Genomic DNA, 23,782 nt, shown 5'->3' on the forward strand with positions numbered 1-23,782 from the left:
AGATACATGGTGTTTCATTACACTACACATGATATACACTTGACTGTTTTCTTTACTTAGTGTTTGAAATAAAACAGTTTTTTTGCAGACGGGAGCGGCTGAGCCATAAAGGGCGGCACCCCTATCAGTTGCCATCATTTTGTCAGAGGGCAGAAGCAGAATATCCAGTTCCCTCCCCTGCCTGTTGGCAGGCAGCCCAGCCCAGCAGAGGTGTGAGGAGCCCCCAGGAACAGGTAGAATGGATTCTCCTCTCCCAACACTGCAGTGAGCCTGATCTGGCTACAACCCCTAACAACTCCAATTTCCCTAGGATTCCTCCCAGCAGGGCTGGGGGGTTGGGTTCCTCTCAGCAGAGCCTGGGGCAGGGGTGCCCCACCCAGTCAGGGTACTATTATTACCGCCTTTTGCCAGGAGATGAAAGGGACCAGGGAATTAATCATTTAATCCCTGGCTGACCAGTTGCCGGGACATCCAGGAAGTGAACGTCCATCAGAGACACAGCCTGCAATAAAGAAACCTGGAGTTTGTCATCCCAAGGGTGGATGCCCGGTTAGCACCAGTGGTGGGCTCTGTCATCTACCTGGAGGGGCAACTGGCAAGGACTCTGGTGAACATTTCTTTCTCCTGTTGATGCCTGAAATTCTACCATTAACATTAGACGGGCCCTCAAAGAGATCTCAACTCGAAGGTTTTGATTTTTCTTAACTCCAGTTGAGACGCTAATGAAGGCATTGGACCTCAGCACCTGCACTGACAAGATTGCATATAATCTCAGGGGTTCCACGACCCCCCCACCCCCACCCTCAGTCCATCCACCGACACCAGGTTAAGAACCCTGGGCGAAGTTTACTAGCTCCAGAGTTTTCATTCTTTGAAAGAAGCACACCTCAGAACCCTCTTTAAAATGCAGATGACCCTGGGAGGGTTGAAATGACTAACCAGTCAGTGTGAAAGTTTTCTCAGCAGAGGCCAGAGGTAGCCTAAGAGACTTTGATGGTGGGGGGTGGGGAATGGAGAGCCTGGGGGTGGGGAGGCTTCAGGAGGGCTCACAATTTTGCTGAGAACTGGTAAAGGAAAGGAATGTACTGAGCCAAGAGTGCTAACAGCTAACTTTAGGGCACTTATAAGAACCTTGTGAATTAAATGCTATCAACATCCCCGTTTTATGGATGAGGAAACAGACTTGAAGAGGTCAAGGGACATGCTCCCCAGCTAGTGGCAGAACAGGAATTTGAATCCTCCATCAGCCTGAGACCCAACGCCATCAGCCGCAGAGCTCAACATCAGCAGCACAGGCTCATCTTCGCCTGCTCATTTGATCCTCAGAATTGGCATTTCCTTTTTTTGATGGAAGAGGAAACTGAGGCCCACAGTCACACAATGCCGCACCTCCACAGGGCACCTCTGTGTGTCCCCTCCTCACCTGGACAGCTGAAAGAGGGCAGCCCTTCACGGCCAAATCCCTGGAGCTTAGAGAAGGACTTGCCGAGAAGTCTGAAGAGAACGTCTCTCCCAACCTGTCCTCACTGCCCCTAATTGTTTTCTAAAATCCTTTTTATTGAATTATCAGAGTGTAATGGAAGAGTCGATGAGAGTCGCTGCGGAGTTACAAGGCTAGGGCTTGCTGGACGGAGGAAAGCAAAGCCCTAAAGGCTCCCTGGGATGAGCGATGGTATAAAATATGTATTTTTACATAACTGGGAGAAAAAAAATAAACGGACAAGGCTGCCCCATGGGGGAAACGCCTCTTTCTGTATTTCCATTATCTTGTTTAATGCACAGTCCAGCAGGAGCCTCAGTGGGAAAGGAAATACTGGAGCCTTTTCCCTTTGAGCCTCCTGGTGGGTTAAGAGGCAGAGAAAGACAAGATGCAGAAATCTAAATGGTCTGGGCGTGTGCTCAGAAACCCATTAAAACTGAAGGGACAGGTTAGGGGGGAGGGGCAGAGCTGACCCGAAATAGTGTCTTGGTTTGAGACACCGCCTCTCCTCTGGGGTTGAGAAAGTAGCTTCAGTGGACTCAGATTTACCTTTAGCTCTGGATGGAATATTCTAAACATGACCTTTCCCCATGAGGAAGGGGAAAGGAGGTAGTCGTTTCCAAAGAACGACCTCCACATTAAACATCTATTGAGCAGTTAGTTGCTACTAGATGCCAAGTACTCCGTTTAGTGACTTTCTTGCATCAGCTCCTCTCAACACATTTGTACTGATGATAACATGGACTTGCCCAAGGTCACAGCTAGTGAGCAGCTGACTCCACACACTGTTTTGCAGTTCCGACCATGCTTGCGGAGTGAAGGGAAAGATGGTATCCTTGTCAGGGTAGGCAAAACACATAGATGCGGCTGGCCCCTGGCAGTCAGACAGGGATGATGTCCGACCTAACATTTGCATACCTTTTTTTTTTTGTTTTGGATCCTAAAATTATTTTACTGGGGATAGAATTCTCTAGAAAAGGAAGTGGTGGCTATGGTGTGGTAAGAGCCCCAGTCTGGGGATCAGGAGATCTTGGGTTCTAGTCTTGGCTTTGACGTTGACTTGCTATGGGACATTGATAGTTATTTGCAAATAATACGTTTGAATGATCTCTAAAGGGTCTCTGGCAGGTCACCATTTACAGGACAGATTGAAAACTACAGCTGCAGCTTGAAGACTATCCAGGGCCACATGAGGTGAAGCTAATAGAAGAAATGGCCCTGGAATCAGGAGGTTGGGTTCCTGCCCTCCAGCATTTCCTACTGGCCTCAAATTCTTTATGCCTCAGTTGTCTGTCTATCAAATGGGTTTAATAACAAAGCTCTTGGGTTGTTTGGAGGCGAGATTAAATGAGATGGCCAATGTCAAATGCTTAGCACAGAGCGTGGTACAGTAACTTGCAATGCCCAGCATCTATTGTTACTATCATCATTCACATCTGTACAGAGCTTTTATGGTGAGGAAATATTGGTCTTTTAATTGTATGTCAACGTCACAACAATTTAGGGAGGCATTTGTGATTAATCTCATTTGGAAGATGGAGAAACAGGCTTAGAAAGGTGGGTGCTGCCCAATGAACTGATTTGCAGACTCACAAACCGGTGGAGAGCTGCAGTTAAAAAGAACTAGATAAAGGATAAAGCCCAGGTGCTAGTGTGCACCCACCGCGAGGCCGGGACGCGAACCTGGTGGTAATCGAAATCCTGGAGCCCCTGCACGCAACCCTGATTCTAACAACCGCTGCGCCTGCGGGTTGCCGGGTCGCGAGGCAGCGGGGCGGGATCGGGGGCGGGCCGTTCATTCCCTGCCTGCAGAGGAAGCTGGGACCGAGCCGCATCGTTCATTGGCTGCAGCCGGCAGGTGCATCCTCAGCCAATCAGCGGGGCCGGGGGCGGGGCCTTCGAGGCTCACCTGGCGGCTGAGGCGCTGCCCCCCTCACTGGCGTCCAGAGCCGCAAAGCACCTGTGTGTTCGCGGAACTTCTGCCAGACCAGCCCCGTCCAGCTCCGCCGGACCCGACCCGACCCGCGCTCGGCCCGCCATGGGCCCTCCGTGTCGCTGCCTGTCCGCGCTCCTGCTGCTGCTACTGCTGCAGGTACGTCGTGTCCCTCTGGCTTTGCGGGGGACGCCTTCCGGCCCCACCTTCCGCGACCCGGCCCCTAAGTTCCTTCCTCTCTTGTCCTCCCTTCCTCTCTCCTGTCGTCCGCGCTCCCTTTTCTTCCAAGAAAGTTTGGGTCCAAAGAGCCTGAGCGGCCTGGAAGCTGCGTGGCGCTCTGGACTCAGCGGAGATGGGAGTGGGAGCGGGAGCGGGTGAGGAACTAGCGCGGTTTGCTCAGTGCCCCGAGGGGACCTGAGGTGGGGGCGCGCCTCGCTGCAGGCTCTAGGGACTCCGGGTTGGCCGCGGTATGGGCAGTCGGTGGCGCAGGGTGGCGGTCGGGATGGGGAAAAGGGGAGCACGGGTGCAAGTCCAGGGAGAGCCAGAAGTAGTGGGGACGATCCCTGAAGTAAGGAAAGGGGAATAGAAATAAAGGTAACTACCAGGTAAAGAAAAGGTAGTAAATAGGTATGGGGGCGCCCTCGGGATAAGAAAGTGGGGTCAAAAGGTGTTGGAGCGCCTTCGGTATGAGGAACTAGATTTAGGAGTGGGAACGTTCCCGGTGTAAGGAAAGGGGAATTGGGAAGAATAAAGATAGCTCCAGTGAAACGGAAAAGGAGACGGGAAGGAAATGGGGTGCTAGGTCGAAAGGAGGTGACCCAGCAGGCTCCTCTCCCCGGCGTTCCTGGGGGCTTGGCTGCCGCAGGTCTCAGATTGAGTTTGGCGTGGCTGCCTGCCGACGGGGTGGAGGGGAGTGGAGGTGGGTCCCTCCCACAATCTCGACGCCGGGAGCTAGGGAGGAGCGGTGTTGTCGGTTTCGGTGTGGGCTGGGAGGGACCCCCCAGGTCACCCCGGTTCCATACCTTTCCCCTACCCCAGGTCTCATCATGGTTCTGCCAGGAGCCAGAGCCCTGCCGTCCTGGCTTTGGCGCTGAAAGTTACACGTTCACGGTGCCCCGGCGGCACTTGGAGAGAGGCCGACTCTTGGGCAGAGGTGAGGGCGCGCCGCCGGGGTCCCGGAGCCGGGTGGTGGGAGGGAGTGGGAAGGATCCGAGAAATTGTGCTCCCATTCCCCTGGGCTGGATTGGGCAAGCCCCTTCTTCCGTGGTTCAAATGACACCTTTAGAATTTACACACATGTAGGAATCTAAACTTTATCATGATTGAGCACTGTGGTTGAAGGGGCTATCCTGGTGCGGTTAATTATGTTGGGGGGGGGAGGATGCTTATTAGAGCCTTCAGTGTGTTTCCTAGTGTCCTGACCACGTTAGAGGTTGTCGTTTCAGACTGCACAAACCTAATATGTGGGAAGGGCAGGAGGGAAGTGGTAATTCTTATTTAACAGATGAGCAAAGGAAGGCTCAGAGGGTGGAGTCCACTTGCTCAGGGTCAGTTTCGTGGGAATTTGCACTAGCATCTCTCCCAGGCCCCATTCTGCAACAACTCTGGGATGACTGAGGAGCCCTCTCAGTTATCAGGCTCTGGCTTTTGCTCATAGAGATGACAACATTTTGATACAGGTACTATTTCCCAAAGGAATAATAGTTTTTAAAAAAAACCTGGTAGCTCTGACTCAGGGAATGAAAACGTAACACAAATGTACTTCTGGGCCTTATCGCTGTGATAATCAGAATTCTAGAGTTTGCTTTGTTTTACTTCACTGTGGCCCAGGAGTGAGGGCAAGGGCAGGTTGGTTTCTTTTCTGGTTTCACTGATTCCCAGGTGCTTATTTCCTACCAAACCACTTTCTCCTCCCTTTTGATTTTAGTTGATTGAGCGAGTTATCATAACAATAAAGGAAACACTTGCGAAACAAACAAATAAAAAAATCACCCACTATTTCCCTGAGGGAATTCACTGTGTATTCTTCCAGTCTTTGGCCACGTGAAAAATCTGTTCCAATCACACTATTGTCTGAAAAATGTTTTCCAACTCTGGAAGTTCTAACAGTGGGCGGCTTTTTTTTTTTTTTTTTTAAAAACAGAAACTGAACCTTGATTGATTAAACGTTTGCTTTTCTGAGGCCTGTGTTGTGTGGAGCTTTCTGTTGGGTCAGAAAGGAAGTGTTGTCTGCCTGATTTTGCAGTGGGTCCACCGTTCTTTGGCCTCTCTCTTGATGTTCTGCCCGGCCCTGTGCTGGGCACTTGGGAATGAACTGACATACAGGGACATTCCAGTCCTGCCCTCGGTATTGCATGTTCTGGCAGGTTGCTGAGAATGTTCTAGGACTCACTTCAAGGGCATAGTGGGACATGGGCAGTTAGGTATTTGGGATGTTTTGAATGGGTATCAGTGGGCTGTGAAGATTGGCTTCTGGGAGGATAAAAAGTTGACCCACCTTTGAAGAGCAGGTCAGGGGTTAGAAATGGGAGTGTCCCCACACAAGTGCTGGTCACTCTTGTTTTCCTGCGCCAAGGCATTTGGTAGCACCAAGGGAGAGTTAGTCCGGTTTTTATCCCCCACACCCAAGCTTTTACATCTGACCAATAATCGTATTACCTATTAATAATATAATTATTACCATTATTCGCTTTTGAACTGGACGCTGGGGCAAGTGCGTCACATATTTTACCTTATTTAATCTTCCCAAGAACCTTATAAGGGTGGGCACCATTGTTATTTCTATTTTGCAGATGAGGAAACTGAAGCATAAAGCAATTTAGTAAGTTGCTCAGGGAACCACAGCTGGTCTTTCTCCTGCTTTCTCCCCTCCTCAGTAATCTCAAAAAAAAAAAAAAAAAAAAAAGAGGCTGCCTGGGGAATTGGTGTCCATTGTGAAATAGATGTCTTCCTCCCTGTATGTCTGGAAGAGCAGAGGTGTCGACAGGGCAGGACCCCAAGGAGGAGGTGGTGGTGATGGAGATGGGTCAGGCCAGGTGGGAGGTGGGGGGGGGCCTGCAACTGGTGGTCTTGGTTGGAGACGCGGTCTCCAGAAACTGCTTGTGTGACCGGTTCCCGTTCCCTTTATGTCCACAGACCCACACCCACTCAGTGATTTTCTGACATTTCACTTTTGGAGGGCTATTTGGACTACAGGGTCGCCTTCAACCAATCCAGTGTGGAATTGCCACAGGACGGAAGTATCCGTCTGGTAAAATCACACAGGCAACCTCTGGGGGAAGCGACCTTACTCTCTTTGGACAGTCCAGAAAGATGGAGGTATGCCACATTAGTACCGGGTTTAAACATTGGCTCTGTGGAGAATTTGCTGCATGGGAGTTTGAAAACAAGGAACCTGTCACTTTTTGTCCACCAGTGACCATAGAGTGTCACAAATAGGATTTGGCTGAATTCAGGGACCTTGGGGTAGTTTGCTGGGGTCATTCCTGTGCTCCGTGAGATTCCTGTATTTACCGCGTTGGTTTTTTTCCAGGTTCTAGAACAGAGAATGTTTTAAAAACAAAAACATCTTCAGTTTCTGATTATTTTCCTTTTTCTCAGTACAAACTGGTTTGAGCAACCCAGGCTATTAGACAGTTTCGCATCTCATATATTGCACTCAATTTTAAGTTGACTGTGGAGGGTGGTGGGAAAAAAGGGCAGCAGGCTTTGAAACCCATGGTTTCCTTGCTTTACTGCCTCTGCCACCTGGCCTTGGGCAAACCGAGCTTATATTTTGGGTCTGAGCTCTGGCTGCTTGATGGATTGATCTAGCTCACAGGAACCCACCTGTGAGGATTAAATACACCCATTTCCCCTTCTTTCTAAATGATGTGCTGAAAGGTGGTGGAAACAAGTATTTGCCCCCTAATTAAACTGGGCTTTAAAAAACAAAACAAACACGGAAAACAGCTTTGGGATGACCTTACATCATCAGATCCCCACTCCCCCACTGCTCAAACTCTGAACCACTGCTTCCCCGATTACTCACTTCTGTGACAAGGGTTATGCCGAGCTCACTGGGGAAGGAGACTACTGGGTCATCCTGACCCGGCCTTTGTGTCCCACAAGGAGTCGAGCCCTGCAAGGCCATTTAAGGAAGGCTGGCTGCTGCTCCTGCCCTACCTCTCTGCCAGGTGGTGATGGAAATCCTTGTTTGCTCTCCGGGGCTTTTTATTGAGCAAGGCTTTTCTTCCGAAATGCTCACCTTGGTGTCTGTTACACATTCCCTTCCAAGCGTAGCCCCAGATAAGCCAGACGCTGAAGCAATCAGCTTTCACATCTCCCAGAAGCTGCCAAAGCCCTAAAGTCCCCGAGAGGCACCTGTCACAATCCAGACTTTCTGGGTTTCCACTCTGCCTCAACTCCCATCTCCTCTCAGGGCTTTAGGCTTTCAAGGAGAGGAATGAAATCAATATGGCTGATCAGGATAGTTCTGTGAGTAAGCACCTGAAAGATCCAGGTTTGGATTTCAGCTACTAGCTGTGTGGCCTTGGGTAAATCACTTTACTGCTTATGAGCCTCAGTTTCCCCATGTGTAAAATGGGAGGCAGTAATACTTACAGGTTTGTTGTTAAATGTGCATATTCATTCATTCATTTAGTCAACATATGTGAGTGCCTACTGAGTGCCAGAACTGGGCTAGCCGCTGGGACTACAGTAATGAATAAAGCGGATGTAGGCTGAATGTTAAGGCAAGTGGGACAGATATAAAGAAATAAGATAGAGTCACTACATGGTGGCTCGAATTTCTTAAGGACAGAGTAAGCACTCAGATATCATTTTGAACACATTAATGAATGAATGAATAAATATTTACTATTCCTCATACCTTGGCTTATCTTTTTCCTACTCTGGCCTCAGGCCAGCCTTAGACGTTGACTATAAATGGGCAGGGAAGAGTTGGGTCTGTGGCTTTTGGAATGGGGCAATAAGTGTGTCCCAGGAACTCAGTGTACTGAGTGCTTCCCTCTGAAAGCTGCAGAGGGCAGAGAAAGGAGACCTCACATCCGAATCTGGAAATGGAAGAGCAGTTAGTCAGTTAGTGTTTTTCATCTTTGGTCAATTAAAAAGAAATTTGTGGTGCCCTTTCTGTTTTCCTCTCTGTTTCTAAGTTTCCCATTTATATTCTCAGCTTATGCTTGTTACTGTTGGGAGGGCTTTAGATTCCCTCTCTTTCTGCAGTTTTCCTCTTCCCTTCTTAATCTACCTCCAGTCCTCCACATTCCCCCAAGGCCCAGGTGGCATCTTCCCAATGTTTAGAAGGTTCTTGAGTCAGACTGCGTAGATTGAAATACAGGTAATGTCCCTTGCCAGCTGAAGAATACTGGCCAAGGACTTTCAAAACCTCAGTTTTGCCATCTGTAAAATGGGCAGAATAGTACCCAAGTCATAGGGTATGTCAAGTGCTCAATGAATATTAAACGTTAAAGCCCCTGGCATATTTGGAGCCTTCTTACCGTTTGGTTCAAAAGTTTACCTGTGCTTGCTCCCTCCCTGTGTTCTATCCCGCCCAGCAAACCAGCCAAACCAGTTTCCTCACTCTCTCTGCTTCTGTGTTAAAGCAAACACTACTGTGCAAACAGTGACTATACCATAGTACTCTTTGCTAGGAAAGGAAATTCTGGTATTTTCTTGCTTGCCACTGTGCAGTGTGTTTAGGGTGGGCCGACGTGGGTTTGCCTGTGGACCTGTTCATAAACATTGTTTAGAATTGTGGGAGGAATGGACAAGGAGCAACCAAAGGTGGGGAAGTCAGGATGACCTTAAATGTTTCAGCTTCTGTTTGGTTTTTAAAAGTATTTCATAATGCACATGCTTAAGGATACCGGTCTGATTTTCCATTGCCAAAATGCTCTGCCTCAACCCCTGGGACTGGGTCACTCACATTTCTAAGCATCGAATCACTTGGGGTACTTCAAAAACACAGATTTGTATTCCTGCCGCTAATTCACTGAGGGTGGGGTTCTGGACGTGGTAATGGACAGCTCGAGCAGCTAGGTCACAGATGTATAATGCGTAAATACATGGTGCCAGCCAGGGTGTGGGTATCTGGTTGTCACCCTGAGGCCAGGGATCCAAGGGCACCCTTCATGGAGAAGCGGGGGTAAGGCTGGTTGTTCTGCCATGCCAACGAAAGAGAGCTCTATGGGACAAAGTGGAGCGTGCATGGGGTGGGAATAGGGGGGTCTAGAGAGAAATAGCCAGTGCACAAACTTCTCTCCACTAGCTTAAGACCCAGCTCCTGCCCTCAGGGAAATTCCAGAAACTCTATGAACTAAAGTGCCCAGTGATTAATTCTAGTACACTCTGAGTTGTCCCTGGGGTGGGAGCGGTTTTACCTGCTAGGCCTTGGTGAATGAGAAGGTATAATGTCAGCTGGGCAGAGAAGGGGAAAGGACTCTCTAGGAAGAGGAAATGGGGTGCCCAGAAGTGTAGCAGGGCATAGTGGAGTCAGCCTGGCACTGTGCCTTCTGGAACAAGGGAAGGTTGCTTATAGGAGGAGGGGTACCTCTGTAGGCCAGGGCTCAGCCTTGGACTTCAGCCTACAGGTGTTTCCCTGAAAATAAGACCGGGTCTTAATATTAATTTTTGCTCCAAAAGACACATTAGGGCTTATGTTCAGGGGATGTCATCCTGAAAAATCATTCTAGGGCTTATTTTCCGATTAGGTCTTATTTTCGGGGAAACATGGTAATAGAGTTTCTCTTTCTATTTAAGTAGGCAAATCATGCACTTGGTTTAAAAGGGAAAAACTCTCCTTTCCATCTCATTCCACCTTCACCCAGGTCTTCCCCAGGGCACAGGTAACCAGTTAGTTCCTTACAGGTAACTGATTTTATTGGTCTTTTGTGTATCTGTTTCAGAGTTTTCTTTTGGAAATACAGAAAGAGTCTCATTTATTTATGCAAGCGGAAATTTAATAGTCTTTTTACACAAAGAGTAGCATAAGATAACACTGTTCTATACCTTCTTTTGTTTCCCAACAATATAGAACGTCCGCATTCTTTTTACTTTTGTCATACCATGTTTCCCCGAAAATAAGACCTAGCTGGACCATCAACTCTAATGCATCTTTTGGAGCAAAAATTAATATAAGACTGGTCTTATTTTACTATAATATAAGACCCGGTCTTATCTAACATAAGACCAGGTCTTGCATTAATTTTTGCACCAAAAGATGCATTAGGACTGATTGTCCCGCTAGGTCTTATTTTCAGGGAAACTCGGTAGCTATAGATGTGCCGTAGTCTGTTTAACCCACCCTCAGATAGACACTGGGTTATGTCCTATCATTTAGGAAACAGCCCTGCAGGGAATAACGTAGTATATTTGTAGATCCTTTGGCACATGTTCTGGTGTTTTTACAGAAGATAAATTTCCACAGGTGGGTCTGCCGGATTAGGGTACGTGCATTTGTAATTTTGACAGATATTGCCTTTCACAGGACGGTAGCAATTTGCTCCCCTATCAGCATCTAGAGACAACCTGTTTCCCACTGTCCCACTGGGCGTTTTAAGAAAAAGGTATTGGGAGCCTGCCTTTCTGAAGACAAAATAGTTTTGATTAGAGGAAAGACTTCAAGGTCCCAGCAGCTAAATGGTTCTAAGCAAAAAGTAATTCCAGCAGCTTCTAGAATATTCCTTTGTACTCATACTGGGAAAGAGGAGCAAGTTGGGGAAGGAAAATGAGTTCCTGGCTGGGAACAAGGTGAGTCTGAGTGTTTGAGGATCCAGAGGTAGGTAGCGTTAATAAAAAAGTGTTTGGGAATTTTAGGTCTGGAGTTTGGAAGAATGTTGGGCACCAGTTTAAATATGAGTTTGTATAGGAAAACGGTGTTTTTCCTTAATCGACTCGGAGCATAAAATGATAGGAGGGCTATGCCGAGAGTATTTATTTGGAGGCGGCCAACAAGTTAAACTATAAATATTTATTTCTACCACGTGTTAGGAGTGGGTCTTGCAAAGGACCTCATAGGCTTGAGAGTTGAATTAAGCCTCCTGGTAGCCCAAGGCAGGAACCGTCATTGTCCCCCACTCTCGAAGAAGGAACAGGCTCAGGGAGGTTGACAACTTTTTGAGGTCACCCAGCTTGGTAGTGGCAGAGCTGGGGCTACACTCCTGGACTTTTATCTTTCGTAACCTGTGCTCTCGTCCACGCCCCTCCTGGGCTTTGGGGCCAACCTGGATTTCCAGTGGAACCTAATTCACTTTTCTAAGAGAAAGGACTTCCCCCTTCGCTTTGGAAGATAATGTCTTTTATACCTTTGAATCTCACTAATTTTAATTGTGATGCTGGAATTCGCCCCCTTTTGCCTTTGAAGGGCCTCTTTTGTCTCTTGCTGATGGGTGATTTTCAGCCTTTTTCCCTTTTGACCTTCACTTCCCATTAAATGCCAGGTCAATAGCACTTCTTGTCCTTTCTGTCTGTCTTTTCAACTTTCTGGGTCCCTGAGAATACAATTATTCTGGCATTCATGGTTGGGAGGTGGGAGGAGACCTGTCCTAAACAAACGCCTGTTCCTATGGGACTTACTCAGGGTGAGCCAGGCAGAGAGATCTGGATGTAGCTTTCTCCCAGTGAGAGGAAGAACATGCCGGATCCCAGTGAACTTGGATGTCACTGCTAGGACCTAATGGGGCCTGCCGGGAAGGGTTGAACCTGTTCCCCAGGAACAAAATCATAAACAGTAGCCGGCACAGGACCCCATGGGTAATTGGCCAAAGCCTGGATAATAATTAGCAGACTTTGTAATTAGGAGAGCTTGTAACAAGCCGAAAGCCTTTCAGTTATATGATACCTGGCCAAGCTAAAGGCTCAGAACACCTGTTTCTGTGGCTTGGCATTCAAATGCACTGATACACCTGTTTCCCGAAGAATTTTTCCCAAAAAAGAAGTCTGAGAGTGTCCTCACCTAAATTGTTGCAACAGCCTCCTTTCTGGTCTCCCTGCTTCCCTTTCCCTTCCCTGAACACAGTCTTTTCTCTACCCAGCAGCCAGAGTGATGATTTTTAAAATATAAATGAGAAAACATCAATCCAAACTGAAAATCAGCCAGTGGTTCCCATTTCACACAGAATAAACTGTCAAAGTCCTTTTGGTGACTTAGGGCTTCCCTGATCTGCCCCCTAATTTCCCCCTTACCTCTTGCCCTCATTTTTTTCCTGACTGTACCTAGAGCACATCAGGTCCACTCCCACCTCAGGGCCTTTGCACGGGCTGTCAATGCTCTCTATAAATACTTTCCCCCTGATATCTGCTTGGCTCACTCATGTATGTCCTCCAGTTTTTGCTCAAATGTCACCCTCTCAGTGACGCCTTTCTTGAACCCCCTATTTGAGATAGTAACCCCTTTTCCCAGCACTCCCCTCCCCCCTTCTTTGCTTTATTTTCCTCTGTAGCACGTTTCACCATCTAACACGCTATGTATGTATGCCACTCTCTTGACTCCTTTCACCAGAACAGAAGCTCCAGGAGGCCAGGGACTTTTATTTAGTTCACAGGCTGTATTGCATCTAGAGGAGTGCCTGGCACATATTAGGTACTCAGTAAGTATGTTCAATGAATTCATGAAGTCTCAGAGTGTATGTAGAGATCTATAGATATTTTTTGCTTTTAGAAGCTATTCTACGGGGCTTTTGCAAAAATGGAGATACAATTGTCACGTAACGGTATATTAGTTTCAGGTGTAATTGTGCTTTCTGTTTTAAAGCAAAGAGGGAACTCGTTCAAAATGAGCCACAGGAAGGACGCCAGGAGGAGGGGATGTTCTCAGGGCATGTGTCTCCGCTTGGCACTCCGTGGTTTCTCTGAGCCCTGCACACCCCTGGTGTAACCTTACCTAATTGTCTTGTCACAAAACAGCTTGCAGTCTAGAGTCTAAAGGTCAGATGAGCCATTTCTGCCCCACACTTCTTGGTGTAAGGAAGCACCAGATCAAAATCTAAACAGAGATCTGAGCTCGCTAGGGCCATCTGTTTGGTTTCCTATTGTCTGGGTAACACCTTCCTTGAGCAAGGCTCCCAGATACACCCAACACCTTTCTCCTGGGTATCTGCAGCATCCTGCAGGCCCATTAATTGTTCAAGACCTGGTGTCCATTCTTCCATTCTTGGCAACACACGGGAGCCGGGAAGGAGCTTGTTGAGAGATGCAAAAAACTCAGAGACAATAATTTAAGACTAACTCAATCAGCTCATGGCCAAGATAAAAATCTCCCCACTCCGAAATCCATCTGATCAATAAATATTAATTTAGGGAGTATTACAGGGCAATATCTCATAAATCTTGATGTAAGAAACATCACCCTGCCTTCAGGAAGGTACCGTATTTTGCCATGTATAATGCACTCCCACATATAATGTGCACGCACGTTTTTGGCCCAAACTTTGAGGGAAGCAGAATTAGTATTACCCATGTATAATGTGCATCCTTATTTTTCCCTCACAAATTTGGGCCAAAAAGTGTGCATTATACATGGCAAAATATGGTAACTACCTAATGGGCAGAGTTGCCAGATTTAGCAAATAAAAAATACAGGACACCCAGTTATATTTGAATTTCAGGTAAATAATAACTAATTTTTTAGTATCCGTATGCCTCACGCAATATTTGATATATACTAAAAATATTTTGTTTCATCCTGTCATCACAAGCAACATCGTTTGCTATTGACTAGTATTTACTATGTGTCCACAACTCTTCCCATATGCTGCCTCTCTCCTTTAAACCTCACAACAAACAGTGAGAAGTGACAATTGTTGACTCTGAGAGACTAAGTAAGATAGTGCAGGTCACGCAGACAGGAAGAGGGGGACAGATTGGTCATGTGTGTTCCGGTGGCTGTTGGACTCCAAAGTCCGCGCTGTTTACAGCAGGAAAAGGCAACTAACCAGAGCAGCCAGATGAATGAAATGGATAATTCCCGCTCCAAAGGTCTTAGAGGGAGAGAAGTCCCCCTGGATAGCAGGCAGTCATTTGTCCATTCATTGCACAAATTTATGTTGAGCACCTGCCAACATTAGCACTGTGCTCTAGGCATTGGGGATATAATGGGGCAAAACAGACAACATCCTGCCTTCGTGGACTTCCCTTCTAGTCGGAGGAGACAGGAGGAGGCAGATAGATGGTGATCTATGGAAGGAAAAACTACAGCAGGAAGGGCGATAAGAACTGAGCGTTAGGCTGGAGAGATTTGGGGAAGTCATCACTAAGAAGAATGACATTTGCGGAAAGGCCTGAAGAAGTGAGGTGCTCAATAAATGTTAGAATGGGACTGTGTCTTGAAGAAACTGGACGACCCACAGTTTTTCAGTCCATATTGGTGATATTAAAACAATAACAACAATTCTCTGAGCAGGTATTTTGCTAGAGGAATACGTCTGAGAGCTAATTGTCACCACATCTCCTTTAAAGGGTATCAGATTCAAACCAGAATCTAATGCTCATTCCAAGCCACCCACCCCTTGGTGTGTTGCCCAAGAGGAATATGGCTGCAGTCTGGTTTTTGTCACTTCCTCATGGCGGAGGGATGAGATTGTCCTAGGCATCGTGACTTCTTGGTCATCTTTTTTTTTTTTTTTGGGGGGGGGTGGTAACATGTATACCGATGTCATAGTTAGAATAAAGCCAAGATTCAGTAGGAGGATTTTCAAAGACTGCAAACTTCCTCCCCCACGAATTCTTCATCACCATTGTGTGGGAGTGTACGAAAAGGGAATGAAATGACCAGCTTGTTTATGGGAAAAGTTGTGGCTTTCCTATTGCAAACGTCACCCGTTGAGTCAGCCGTGGGACAATTACCTGGGCACTTATTGGCAGGTGGGGCAGGATCCTGAATCACTGCCACTGAATGGCCTCTCCTGGTGAGGTTATTAGTCTCAGAGGTTGAATCAACTGTGACATCACCGTCTCATAGTAACAGGTACTTTGGGATCCTGTTCATAAGTCTCGGGAGATAGTGGCCTTAGATTTCTTCACTCTTAACAAGAAGGCCTGGCTTTTGCAGGAATTACTGGGTTCCATGGGGACTGGGAAATGTACTTTGGTCAAGTTCACGTGGCTGGTTTTGGTTTCATTACCACCCCAACTCCAGGGATTGTTACCATGATTAAACTTTCTGGAGAAATTAGACCTTGTGGGTGTACTGTCTGTAGCTTTTGCCTTCTCAAGTCGGCGCTTAGAAAGAAATACTCTTCTCTGCCTTGCAGATGGGTGTTTCAGAGCTTGTCAGTTGAGTCTTTGATTTAGAAGTTCCCATGTAAATTGTGCTGATTTATTTGGACTTTGGAATCAGTTACGATTCTCTCTCTCTCTCTCTCTCTCTCTCTCTCTCTCTCTCTCTCTCTCTCTCTCTCTCCCCTTTCTCTCTCTCTCTCTCCTTTTTCCTTCTTCTTTCTGCTAATCCTCTCACCTGAACCATAGGAGCATTTAAGACTTTGGGAATTAAATACCTGAGAGGTTGTTCACTCTGGGAAACTGTACTTCACTTGCCAGGTGTGAGGTTTTACTCCTGGTTTCAACAGAGATTTGATGTCAAGGTTGTGAGTTTAATCTTCAGTGTTCATTCTTCAGCCTGTGAAACTTGAAGGAACGAATCTCCCTGAGCCTCCCTCCGAGAGTGAAGATGAACTGGGGAGAGGCAGGATTGTGTGCATTCGCATCCTGACTTGACTCTTATTTGCCATGTGACCTTGGGCCAGTTACATAACTTTTCTGTGCCTCAGTCCCCTCACCTGTAAAAGCGTGGTTTCCTACCTCACAGGGTTGAGATGAGGAGTCAATGAGTTAACATATACAAAGTGCTTTCCGTGCCTGGCACACTGCAAACACTTTAAACACTGAGTTTTTATTATTAGTGTGTAGTATTAGTATTAGTATTAGTATTAGACATTTCTGCTTTATAATTGTGTCGGGGGTCGGGATTGTGTGTGAATAAAATGTGTAAATGCTGAAGACCAAAGGAGCCAGAGAGGGTTCAGGATGAGGGAGGACTACATCCCCTTGTGTCTTTGCTCCTTGTTCTCCCCAAATGTAAGACACTCCTTAACCCAACACCCTTTGAGCACATTGTTTGCTGCCAGCTAGGCAGGCCATCATGAAGTAACTCTGCTATTAGGTTGGTGCAAAAGTAATTGCGGTTTACAAGGTTAAAAATAATTGCAAAAACTGCAATTTATAGTCACACCTATTGGGTTCAATCATTTTATGAACTTGATTCTAATATTATCTCCATTTTACAGAGGAGGAAGCTGAGATGCAGACAGACAAAGCTAGGAAACGGCAGGGAGGGATTTGAATCCCCGTCTGCTGGCCCCAATGCTTCTGCCACACCTATGTACCTGTAGCTGGCTGCTGCTTTTCTGGGAACTCTTAACTGTTCAGGTCCCTTGTCATAGCCATTATTTTTATTTTATATATTTTCCCAGTGTTTCTTGAATTAGGTATGTATACATACTTATTGCCCCCCCACCTAACACAAAAGGTAGAATATTATACAGACTGTTCTGCACCTTCTTTACTTGATATATCTTAAAGAGTGACATCGTTATTTTTAACAAATGTGTAGTATTCTATTATATAGTCAGCCCCTTATTGATGGATACTGGCTGTTTCTGGTCTTTTACTGGTAAAGCCATGTGAAGAGCATTTTTGCTGCTGTGAGTAGGAGAGCCTACCATATTCAGGCCTCTCTGGCCTCTGGGATGGTTACTGATTGCAGGGGATAGATTCCTCCCTTGGCCAGTCCTGGACATTGCAGAGGTACTGGGTTTTCAGGGTTTCCTGATGATGCATGAAATAGGGTCAGCATTAGTACTGAGCCACGGGCAGCTTCTGTCTCACCAGCTGATGAGCTTTCTCTTGCAGGGGTCCCTGTCCAGCCTCCCACTATGCCCGGCAGTAATAGTTCAGTAATGCTGATGCTCCCCAAGCGCCAGGGTCCTTAAGCCACTGGGTGGGGGGGGGAGGTTTTGGACGACTATCTCAGCCTTTGCTGCTGGCCTTTTGAGAAAGCTGAGAAGCAATTAATTTGCTTTCAAATCCTTGCAAAGGGTATCCTTCATGTGGCCCCCTGGAGAACGGAATAAAAAACAACGGGGCGGGATTGCAGCAGGAGGGCCTAGGGGAAGACTTCTGAGATTGGTTTCAAGCACTGGAAATGCCTGTTCCGAATACTGACAGCTCCTTCTCCAGTTGTGCCACCTAAAACACTGTGGTCACAGCAGGGTCATCTTGTCTGTCCCCTCAATCCCTTGCTGCTGCAGCTCTGTTCCAAACGGAATTCCAAGGTCTCTGTAACCTTCATAGATTCTCTTTCTACGGGAAGATTCAGAATTGTTGAGCATTAAGTTCACAAATAGAATTCTAAAGAGCCTTAGAAATCATCTAGTTTCTTAGGTTACACATGAATTTGGCTGGTTCAGTGAGGTTAGGTGACTGGATCAGAGTCACACAGCTTGAAGGTGTCACAATTAGAATAATACTACTGTTGTTAAACAAGAACCATGGTGTTCATTGCACTCAACTGTTCACGCAGGATCTCATTTTAAAATTCCTGCACCAACCTTTGAGATAGGTCCTACGACAGTTCCATTTTAGATAATAAAACAGAAACTTCTGGAGGTTATTGGCTTAACCCAGGGTCACACAGCCAGTGTCCTGGGATGGAAAGTCTTGTGATGGAAAAAGCATGAGGCTGTCTTTCTGCTTTTCCTCCTCGCTGTGCTCAGCAGCTCCATTTCTGAGCATATCTGCATTCTAGATTCTTCACTTTGGCCAAGAAAGGAACCTCAAAGTCCTTTACCAGTTTTAGCCTTTGGTAACTGAAAGGGAAAGCTTCCCTTTGGAAAGCGAGGATAGAAGGGGCGTTACTTCTCCCCACCTGCACCATAGGCTCTATCTTAAATCTGAGTGGTGCAGTGTATCTGAGAGATGAAAGTTTGCAAGCCGCCACTTCAGATCTTCATAGGCTCCTTTAATTATTATTATTTCGTTTTCTAAACTGCTACTTCAGGTTTTTTCCTAATTACTGTGGGGGTGGGGTAGATGGTATACTAGTTAAGTCGACGAATGCCACAGCTTACTTGACCTCCTTACCAAGCAGGATGGGAGGGAACGAATTTTACTTTAAAAAAATTTCCTAATAGTAGTAATGGATTAGGGTTATGTTAAAAGGGGGGGAGGGGTCTTGATCCGTTAAAGATTCACACTGACATATTTACAGATGGCAAGATAGGTGTGTAGGGTGGGGAAGGAGATGGGGGTATAGATGCCAAAATACTGCTGCGAGTTGAGTGTTGCTGGTGCTGGCTATGTGGGGCTCATTATACTGTTTTCTCTGCTTTTGGATATGTTTGAAAGTCTGTGTTATAAAGTTTTTTTTGTTTGTTTGTTTTTTATTTTTTTTATTTTTTTATTATTTTTTTTAATTTATTGGGGTGACAATTGTTAGTGTGTTATAAAGTTTAAACAAGTTCTACTAGGAGGAACCTGAATAATGATCTGTACGTGGAAAATTCAACCAGCGTCCGCACACCCGCCCCCTCCCTCTGGCTGATGTTAACAATTTGGTGTGTATCCTCCTAGCCATTTTTCTAAGCCTTTGCAGAACACGTGTGCCCATATTTGTAGGGTTTTTAAAATTCGGGTTTTCCAGAACTGGAAATGTGAGTTATAACCGTCTCCCACCCTTCCTTTATGATACACCTTGGGAAATTGTGCATGTCGGTCCATGGAACTTTCCCCCGCTCATTCTCTTTAAACCGAGGAAGGCGTTTTTCATATCACAGGGTATGACTCCGTTCCCCTTAGTACAGTGTTTGAGTGCCTACTGTGTGCTCTGTGTCAGTCACGAGCTTACTCCTGTCCCGGGGTGTTTGGAGATCTATCCAGGAGCATCGGGAACCGCTGCGGTGCCAAGTTATCAGACAATGGGCGCATTCAGAATCCAGGTGGGGTTAGGCCTGTGTGGGCTGGAGCCGCTGGCGAAGCTTCTGCAGGGGGCGAGTCAGGAGTGGGGCCTGAGATATTGGGTGGCTTGTGAGCAGGAAGGTGGGGAGGAAGTATCTCTTGTTGGCAGGTGGGGAGGGACCTCCCATGCAGATTCTGGAGCCTACCCTGTTTCCCTGAAAATAAGACCTAGCCGGACCATCAGCTCTAATGCATCTTTTGGAGCAAAAATTAATATAAGACCTTGTTTTATATTATATTATATTATATTATATTATATTATATTATATTATATTATACCTGGTCTTATATTATAGTAAAATAAGACCAGGTCTTATTTTAATTTTTGCTTTAAAAGATGCATTAGAGCTGATGGTCCGGCTAGGTCTTATTTTTGGGGAAACACAGTAGGAATATGACAAAGGGAATGTTTGAATGGTGACTCAAGTGGCGAGGTGAAACTCAGCTTCCTGTCCTGGGTCACACCAGGAGGGTGGGGGGCTGTGAGGAAACTCCCCCTTGGCACTTCCGGCCTGGCCTCTGAGGCAGACAGGGCCTACCAGGGTCATAGAAGGACAGTAACGTGGCTGCTGCTGGCTGGGTGGTGCTCTGTTGGCAGAGACCCAGGTAAGCTGGGAGAACAGGATCAGCAGGTTTTCCCTCTGCCTGCCCCGGGGCCAGTGCACCTAGTTAGTCCCAGGCTGTTTTGGGGCGATCTGGGAACCGGAAATGAGCTGCACCATGAGCTGCACCATCGTGTGGCCCTCAGAGGCCAGCATGGTCTGGCCTGGTTCATCAGACCCGGAGCCACCCCACCTTGCTGTCCTATCACCACCCCAAGTGCTTATCCAAAATCTCCTCCTCCTCCATCCGCAGCCTTGTTTCCAGGTGCCATCACGGCAAATGGCAGCACCCATTCTGTCCATCCATTTGTCCGTCATTCACTCATTTGTTCTTGTGTTCATTCAGTAAATAAGGACTGAGAGCTATTGTGTGCCAAGCACTGTTGTAGGATGGGGGATACAGCAGAGAACCGGACATACGAATTTTCTCCCAGGTGGAGTTCGTATTCTAGTGTGTTGGTGGGAACAGGCAATAAATATAATAAATTAGGTGAGAACAAATGTTTAGGAAAAATGAGTCTGAGTGAGGAATTACAGGGAAGCAGTGGGGTGGTCTGCGAAGGCCTCATGAAAGGGGGACATTTAAGCAAAGATCCAAGAGAGGTGAAGGACCAGGCTGTGTGGGGAAGATCTAGACTGAGGGAACAGCAAGGGCAGAGGCCCTGAGGCAGAGAGGAAGAGCAAGAAGGCCAGGGTGCCTGGATTTGAGTGATCAAGTGTCGGGGTGACAGAGGCGGAGGGGGTGGCCCAGTGCAGAGGGCCTGGTAAGTACTTTGCCTTGAAGCCCTGGCTCCTCTTTCCCTGTCAGTCCAGATCCACCCACTACCTCCAGCCAGTTCAGTCTCCTCCTTGCCTCCCCTCCTCCCTCCTCTCTCCATTCCAGGCAGTAGAATTAGGCCGTTGTTTGGGGGCCTCTTCTGTGAGGAGGATTAGGCTGGTGGTTAATAGCTTGGCCCCTAGCCCCTGACTGCTCAGGTTCTGGAGCTGAGCACAGAGACCTGCGGCCTCTCCTGGTCCAGGGTGAGGCCTATGGATTCACATTTCTAATGGTCTGCCCCCAGAGTAGCCTTCTCTGTTCCCTCCACTAGCATACTTTCCTGTGTTACCTGCATGGCGACTCATCTTTCTAGGCTAGCTCAGTTGATGCTTCCTCCAGGAAGCCCTCCCTGATCTTCCACCTCCATCCTGGGTCAGGATACGCCCCCTCTCCCTCAAACTCCCTTTTCAGGTTGGGGTCCCATGAGTTCTCTCTCCCCACCAGGTTGGGTGCCCCATGAAGTGTCCTCAGTATGGCACAGAGTAGAATGTAGTTGGCACTCAATAAATAACTTGTTGTTTGATGGGGGGGGCTCTTAGCTGGGGAGAATTAGGCTTGAGGGTCCCTGGGGATAAGGGTGACCTATCCATCTATTTGGAACTTTGCGGGAAGCGCATGATAATGTAGAAGAAGAATCCAGATTCCTAGATCTTATATTTTTTTTTTCCAATCAGATTTTGCTTTTTCTCTTCCGAAAAACAAACCCAATAAAACCACTTTCAGCTGAGCTTCGTTGTGCTCCCTCTAGCCATCCTTTAATCTATAATGGGAGTTTTAAAAAGTTGTATCTCTCTCTTCTCCCCTCCCTCCATGGCTGTTTGTTTCCTAAAGATAAATCAATTGTAAAAAAACAGCTTAATTTAAAGTACTCAATTCCTCTGCTTTTTAACAGTAAGGGAAATTATGGTGATAGCTACTGCTTTTCTATGTTTAGCATCAGCCAGTCACTGAGCCCAAAACGTCAACTCAGCCTTCGTCCTATTGAGCTTGCCCTGTGCCTGGCATTCAGACGGGGCTTTGGAAGAGATGACCACATCCTATGTGTGGAATTTCTCTTCTAGAAGGGGGAGAAACAACAAACAGAATACGTAGAATGTTAGAAGGTGGTTGTTACTCACCAAGGGATACAGTTCGACTAAGTCAGGGTGGGTGGGATAGGAGTCCTGGGGGTTGAGGTTGCACCTGTAATTCTGTTATTGCCACAATCCTTTATCTCCTGGATCCAATCCCATTATACAGATGAGAGATTGAGGTTTAGAAAGGGGAACAACTGGAATTACAGAAGGTGCAGGTGAGGAAGTGACTGAGAGGGGGAAGAAAATGCAGATGGTGAGGGAACTGGAAGAGGGTTCTGGGACCTGGAAGTGGGGGAGGGAAGTAAATATTCAGATAATCACATCCTTTCCCCACTTCTTGGAATGTGGACACCCCAGAAAGCTCTGCCATTTGAATGCTGATTAGTTAATTAGCAATTGCTGACAGACCTTCAGTTCTTCAAAAGTTTTAACCCCATAATTCTGGGAAATTTTAACTAATTAAAAATGCCGATTGCTGCCCCCCCATTCTGATTTATAAATCTGGGTGGGGTCCAGGAATCTGCATTTTAAAATAAGCCTACTCCGCTTGAACTGGCAGTCCTGAGATTGTCCTTACGAAGAGCTGACCAAAGCATGGGTTCCCCCCTGGGCTAGAGTGTGGCTTACACAGACAACTTAAAAGTGCAGACTTGGAGGGGCCTCCCGTTCAGAGATTCATAGTCATGGGTGATTCTTCACTGGGCTTGTGGGGTAGGGGGATCTATGAACCCACCCAAGATTATAGACAAGCTGAACGTGTGTGTGCCTGCACGTCCGAATGTTTTTTTGGGTTCAGAGGATTTGCAGCTTTCATCAGACTTGGAGGCATCCAAGTCGTCCCCCCACCCCGTGAAGAGGCGTTCAGGGCTTGGCTCTGCAGGACTGGTTCCCACCAGAGTGAAAGTGGCCACCAACCACAGTGTTCATCAAGTCAGAGGTAAGGGGAAATTAAGTTAAGGGCTGCAAACTCTCCACGGTGTGTGACAAAATGGCCAAAATCTCTGGTGGAAGAAGAGTTCCAGTGTATTTGGAGAGGAGAACTTGGATGGTCAAAGGGCTCATCCTCCCTCCCTCCCTTCTTCCTTTCCTTCCTTCTTTCCTTCCTTCCTCCCTCCCTCCCTCCCTCGCTCCCTCCCTCCCTCCCTCCCTCCCTCCCCTCCTCCCTCCCTCGCTCCCTCTCTCCCTCCCTCCATCATTCATTCTTTCAGTCAGATAGTCTTTGGGCACCTACTGGATCCAAGACCCTCAGTGACTCAGGCTGTTAGCGCAGGGAGGGCAACACAGGGAGGGCAATGCAGATCATTCTGACTAGTGGATGATTTGACAAATTAACGTACTTGGTTTTGGACTGAGGTGTCATTTCTGAGTCTGCAAACAGAATTCCCTAATCTATGAGTTGCCCAACCCAATATTAAAATGCATGACAGAGCCCTGCTGCTGTTTTGGAGGAGCCAGCATGAAACTCAAGCTGAGCATGGAGATAAGGCAGCTGCTGTTTCAGTCGTAGGTTGGGCCACGTAAGAATTTTAGGGACTTTCCTTGCTGTGGGCAGGGAATAAAGTTGCTTTTCTATTATTTGGGTTTTTTTTGGGGGGGAGGGAGATTTGGTTTATGATTAATCCATCTAGAGTTTGATAATAGATCCAGCGAATGTGTAAGGCATTTCAGAACGTTGATTCTAAATGTACTCCTGAAATTTGAGGGTAATTAATCATTAACCTGAGGACTCCTTGTGTTGTCTTTGCCTGTTATTAACCAGGTATGCCCTAAGACAGGTGATTTATCTCCAGGAATTTCTGCACATGTCATGACTTTCATATTGTGAACACTTTTTAAAGATCTATTTTTCTCTCTTGGGAAAGTTCC

The 23,782-nt window shown here is 46.9% G+C and overlaps 1 protein-coding gene across 1 annotated transcript in view; it reads left to right on the plus strand.

Moving 5' to 3' along the window:
• The first annotated feature begins 3,396 nt into the window (after positions 1 to 3,396).
• CDH1 (cadherin 1) overlaps positions 3,397 to 23,782 on the plus strand; it is a 70,525-nt gene continuing 50,139 nt past the window's right edge. Inside the window, exons 1-2 of the mRNA XM_033128028.1 lie at positions 3,397 to 3,572; positions 4,452 to 4,566. Coding sequence (XP_032983919.1) covers positions 3,519 to 3,572; positions 4,452 to 4,566 — 169 coding nt within the window. The 5' untranslated portion in view covers positions 3,397 to 3,518. The remainder of the gene's footprint in view (positions 3,573 to 4,451; positions 4,567 to 23,782) is intronic.

The sequence above is a fragment of the Rhinolophus ferrumequinum genome, chromosome 15 (genome assembly GCF_004115265.2).
Source record: "Rhinolophus ferrumequinum isolate MPI-CBG mRhiFer1 chromosome 15, mRhiFer1_v1.p, whole genome shotgun sequence".
Classification (NCBI taxonomy): domain Eukaryota; kingdom Metazoa; phylum Chordata; class Mammalia; order Chiroptera; family Rhinolophidae; genus Rhinolophus; species Rhinolophus ferrumequinum.